This window comes from Aptenodytes forsteri, unplaced genomic scaffold (genome assembly GCF_000699145.1).
Source record: "Aptenodytes forsteri isolate BGI_AS27 unplaced genomic scaffold, ASM69914v1 Scaffold401, whole genome shotgun sequence".
Classification (NCBI taxonomy): Eukaryota; Metazoa; Chordata; class Aves; order Sphenisciformes; family Spheniscidae; genus Aptenodytes; species Aptenodytes forsteri.
Genome location: NW_008795022.1, coordinates 247097 through 253076, shown reverse-complemented (window position 1 = coordinate 253076; position 5980 = coordinate 247097). Strand labels below are relative to the sequence as shown.

The 5980-nt window shown below is 33.6% G+C and overlaps 1 protein-coding gene across 1 annotated transcript in view; it reads right to left on the bottom strand.

Annotated features, from left to right (window-relative positions):
- Window positions 1–739: 739 nt before the first annotated feature.
- The window catches only part of MANEA (mannosidase endo-alpha), a 10866-nt gene continuing 5625 nt past the window's right edge, over window positions 740–5980 (bottom strand). The window contains exons 2-4 of the mRNA XM_009275806.2: window positions 5352–5461; window positions 2644–2720; window positions 740–1939 (exon numbers count right to left, since the gene is read on the bottom strand). Of these exons, the coding sequence (XP_009274081.1) occupies window positions 1303–1939; window positions 2644–2720; window positions 5352–5461 (824 nt within the window). The 3' untranslated portion in view covers window positions 740–1302. The remainder of the gene's footprint in view (window positions 1940–2643; window positions 2721–5351; window positions 5462–5980) is intronic.

Below are 5980 nucleotides of genomic sequence, written 5' to 3'. Positions count from 1 at the left end.
GTACTCATTTCCAGCCACACCACAGTATTAAAAGTAGCATTGGTAGGGAGCTTATCTGAACGATAACAAGATTTTAGTATCTATTATTCTGAATCCTGGAACAACTAGATGAACTGTATGAAAAACAGAAATCTCAGATTTCAAATTAAACTAACGGGTAGTTGCTGTCATTGCTACCAAACTAGACTGCTCCTAAATAAGAAACAAAAAAGCATTTCCTAAAATTGTATTTATTGTAGGAGTAGTAAGATATTAGCTTTAGAATCTTTAAACAGCTTAAAAACCACACTAGATCTGTGTCTGCAGTCAATTAGCAGACAACATATAACAATGGAAGTTTTAGCAGGTTTTGCATGTTTAGGGGTTTTCCCCCCTCAAAAAAAATCTTTTCTACTCTCATTTTCAAAAATTTTTTTTTTTTAAATTCAAAGTAACATAGAAAAAAATGTTACTGGTCAGTATCCAGTAATCTGCAAAAGTCTGCACCGTGTACTGAACAGAACAAATGGAAGTAAACTAGAAATCCTTCAGCAGTGAAATCCTTCAGCAGTTCTTTGGAACTCCATCTTTCAAATACTTTTTTTTTTTTTTTTTTTTTTTTTTTTTTTTTTTTTTTTTTTTTTTTTTTTTTTTTTTTTTTTTTTTTTTTTTTTTTTTTTTTTTTTTTTTTTTTTTTTTTTTTTTTTTTTTTTTTTTTTTTTTTTTTTTTTTTTTTTTTTTTTTTTTTTTTTTTTTAAAAAAAACCCACTAGTGTTGCATCACACATACCTCTTCAGTGTTTTTACCACAAGTTAGTCATATGTCAAGAACTCCCCGTGTGCAAAGCATTAAAAACAGTTGATGTAGATTATTCCACACACTACAGACATGCATCCTGCAAGAAGTTACCAGGATAAAAATTTAGATTACAGCATCACTTAGATTAGAAACACAACTACAAGAATAAAGGAAGTAAGTATAACTATGCCAAATGTTTGTTCTACTTTGGTCACATAGAATTATCCCATGCAGATGTTCTGGAAGCTCAGCATGCAAATTACGAAGTTTAAAAACAACCAACCAACCAACCCCCCAGCATTTTCCCTGAATATTCTTGAACAATATCCAGTAAGACAGAAACGCCAATATTCTCATCATCTTTTTACTCTTCAAAATTCAAATTCAGTAGTAGTGCATATACATTCAAGAGAGAGAATAATTTGAACATATCTATAATAAAGACATTTAATAACAGATTTTTCAGCTCTCACTTTCTTTCTCAATGTAGTTAACGTGTTAGGAAACAACTGCAGCAGCAACAGCTCACATAAGCCACTGTTCTTGTTCTTTTCTGTACTTCTCAGACCACTTCTGAGTAAGCTCTAGGTAAACATTTGGTTTATGGGGCTTATAATCAAGGTAAACCACCTGTCCAGTCCGTTTGGGGACAGCTTTTTCAATCTGAGTTCCCTCATGCCATTCATTAAAAGATGTAATAGAAATAATTTCTGGTCGCACCAAAAGGGCTGCACTGAAGGCAGTCTCGTAGTACTTCCCATTGACACGATTACGGGTGTTGTGGTTGTTCCATGGTCGGATACTGGTATCAATATATCCTGGCCCCACACTTGGAATAAACATTAAGTTGTTACTATCACAAAAGGCTTTTAAACTTGCCCAATTATGATGAGATGAGCCATAGGAGAAGCCATTGGTGGCAAAGTACGTGTACATTCCATCAAAGCCACTTCTGTGAATGTCATGCTTGTGTCTTTCTTCTACAAGAAGTGCAATGAATAACGCATCATACGGAGTATTTCGAATAGTCTGGGATCCAGAAACAGTTAACAGATTTGCCCATATTTCAGGAATTGTTACGTAAGAATCATAAACATAAAACATGGGAAGAAATCTGCCTGTGCTGGTCTTATGCCTGTAAAAGGCTGGATGGCCTCCATATCTATAAAGCAAACAAGTATCATTAAGACAAAATTTGCCATTTGGAAAAAACTGTTTTACAATCTGAGCTGAAGACTTTTCCTAAAAACTAATTTAAAAAGACAGTGCATGCACTTCAAAACATAGCAATTCATATCCATTTTCAGTCCAGTGTTTGCTGAAGTATTAAATAATGAATCTGCAAAGAACCTTTAAATTACTACAAATTAGTAACTTCGTGTCAAACTGCACTATAGGTATTAGTTTTCTCTGACGGGCAATTCTCTAATTCAGTATGAAATAAGACAGTCTAAGTATCATTGATAAACAAAACAACTAGTAGCTGTACAGAATTTGTCGAGCTGAATTAAAATCATTAGAGGTCAACACATTAAAGCTCTAGCTGCTATTTTGTCACTAAAAAAATGTATGTTTAATTCATATATCATGTAGCTAATACTTTAACTGCTTTAATCTGAAGTATTATGACTTGTAATACTAATGAATGTTGAAAGCAATTTACATTTGAGTATCTATGTAAAATTCACACTTCAATATTTAAAAAACAGACTTTTTGTACCACTGAAATAGGAACAAAGTTTCTTATAGTTTTCTTCAGTCTCAGTACACATTTTTATATATTCTTCCAAGCTTTAGATAATATACAGAAGTCCCCTAAACCAGATTGTAACAAACCCCAAAGGAAACCATTCTGAAAGCACTCACTTGTCAATGATGTATTTGACATTGTGGTACATACTGCGATCATCTCTATCTTTGTAAGGTTCAATATGAAAAGTGACCTGAAAGATGAAAGCATAGTAAGAGCAACACAAACGTAAAATACTATACTACTGAATACATGGGCACTGCGTATTATATGAAGCAAGTACCAGTCACATTAAATATAGTTCTTCTTTACAGAACAAACATTTTCATTAGTTTTTTTTGAGAATAATCCAATGCTAGTTCGACTCCTGCACTGCTAAGATTAGAAGCTTCAGATCCAAGGAAGTTTGGTAATAGAGTAAATATTTAGTTTTTTACATTAAAACAAAACACTGCTTTTGTTTCCCCTAGGCTACAGCAAGTAGCAAGCATGCTTCAGAAAACTTAAAAAACAGAACAAACATTTTCATTAGTTTTTTTTGAGAATAATCCAATGCTAGTTCGACTCCTGCACTGCTAAGATTAGAAGCTTCAGATCCAAGGAAGTTTGGTAATAGAGTAAATATTTAGTTTTTTACATTAAAACAAAACACTGCTTTTGTTTCCCCTAGGCTACAGCAAGTAGCAAGCATGCTTCAGAAAACTTAAAAAAAACTACAGCAGAACCTAAAAGTTGAAATAAAATATTATCTATTCAAAAGTCAAAGAACTGATTAACCAATGAAACATTTTAATATTTACTTCCTAAACAATGTATTAAATTTGCTATAGATAATTCTCCAACGAGAGTTTTCAGTGTCGAAATAGATTTTAAGATATGGGGTATGAAAACTTTAATTTAAAATTTTATACATTTATTAACAGCGATAAACTCTTGGAACTAAATCTAATATAATGTACTGCTACTGCTCTGAATTTCAAGCTTGGAGCTTATGGAACTATTTAACCTATACATGTGAAGTCATTTCAATGTAAAAATGCCATTGTTTTCAAATATACAATTAAATGGAAGAGTATATTACATTAATCAAAGCAACTAGTTTTTCAGAAGCAATTTTAGAACAGAATGCATTTAATAAAGTCTTCAATAACTCTGCAACAGTAGCAAATTTCCATTGTAAAGCCAGTATCTATCTCTATTAGGTACAAACTATAGTGTTAGACTAAATCACTAGAACTGACAGGACAGGTTGAAGAGCACTATAATTTCATATTTCATTTCCAACTATCAAAACCAGGCAAATCAAAAAGACATATCTTTTAGCAGACTTGTATTTAGCAGACATAATAGAAATGTATTTTGTATGTTGGTTTTGGTCTACTGACATTCCTAACACTTAACTGTAATAACTTACTAGTGCAAGAATGTTTAAAAACATTACAGTGAGGGTAGCATTCCCTGGTAGTATCTATACTTAATAGCTGTATTTCAGTAATTATTCCAAGCAATAATAGCAGTTCCATCCATATTCCAATCATTACTATACTATTACATGCATTTTCCTTGGTAGCTTATTTCATTTTGCCTTGGCTCCTTTGAGAGACTTGAATGTTAGTAAGTTCTTTTAGGTGAGTGCAAGCTCCATCAGATGATCTGAAAATTCTGGGGAAGGATAATACTTTTTTTTTTCTTTTTAATAATTTACTATTACATATGTGCAACTTATGTCACATAATGCAATTCACACAGCATTTTTAACAGTTTCAAAATTACTTCTGTATCCGATTTAACCTTCCTACTTTCCTCCTGCTTGTCAAAGAATCTACAATTGCTACTAGTGACAGGAAATTTCTGCAACTTGCATGACCAACTAAAACCAGAGCAGATGAACAGGCTGTATTTTCAGTCCCCAGTACAGACAACACCCTCCAGAGATGAAACGTATACAGCTACTTAGATAATTTAAAAACTCAAATTTATTACTCGGCAAGACTAAAAGGCAATGCATGTTTTCTTTATCCCAAGGGAAAATACAAGTTTTACTCTACAAATAAACAAAATCAAACTGCGATTTTAGATTCTACTGATCAATCTACATAATCTTTAATTGATTTGATATTTCACCTATTTCAGGAAGCCAGTAATTTAGCCTTTCTATGCTGTCATGCCCTGGAGCAACCTGAAGTCAGAGCAGCACCGCTCTGACCTTACTGTCCAAGGCAAGTGTTCCTGATACCTTCTGGAATAAAGACATTCATTCAAACTAGAACTTCTAAATCCCTCTTTATTACTCACAGATGCTTGCTCCTGACCTCTATGATCAGGCACCAGCAAGTTATGCAGTAATGCAAAAAACGAGGTTAGTCTTTCTTCTTTTTCAAAGTTCCTTAGTTTATAGATCATTGTATTCCATAATATTTTGAAAAATGTAATACTTCCCTCAACTCCCAAGACTCATTTGAAAACAACATATTGTCTAATTTTAAAAACTGTTTCCTAAAAAGAAAAAAAAAATTCCACAACACCATACCTTAGATTCTGTAAGCTTTAGAACTGATCCAAACCAGAAAAAAGGCAGATTATGATGTTCATTCTAGTTATAAGGCAATATTGCTCAGGTCTTATCAAAATTCAGTGTAATTCAAAGGGCACTTATACCTGCTTCTGTGACCCAAAATAAGTGCAGCATAATAGGAGACAGAAACAGAAGCCACCATTACATGACAAGGCTCCCTGCTCTACACCATGAGTCAAATGTAGTAAACTCTTAGCAAGGTTTACTTTCCTAAGTAGTCCTGTTTTATGCATCTTAAAAATACTTTACCTTTAGATTATATTTATGTGCATAATCCAAAATAACAGGCACCAAATCATCAGTTGGTTCTCCATTTTCATCAGCCATACCCGGTGGATACCATGAAAGCACTATTACACCTGAAAATACAAAACTTAAGTTTTAAATCATGTTGTTTAACATATAACATGTACATTATAACATTGTCATGAGTTTTTTTGTGTAATGAGTAATAATTGTTTGATGTGAAATCTACGTAATATCAGAATTTCAAATTACTTTTTAACCAGTTACAAAATCTCAGTATTCTCAGAGTGGATTTCAACTTCTCTCTTTGTTTAAGAGACAACAAAACAAACAGTGGTAAGATAATCTGTCAAGGGAACTGTCGTGGTTTAACCTCAGTCGGTTAAAAATTGGGATACCCTTCTCCATGGTGATGCACTTGCCTGGGCGACATATGACATCTTCCTTAAAGGGATACCTTTCCTTCACGCTTGACAGGAGTCGCCTCCAAAGGCTGAGGACTCGCGTCCCTTTTCCAATCGCTTTGTCAATGCCCCCTTCCCTAGAAAGGGATCCCAGCTGCTTGGCTTCCCTACCCTCTAATTCCAGGCTACTGGCCCCATTATCCCAGCATCGGAGCAGCCAGGTGACAA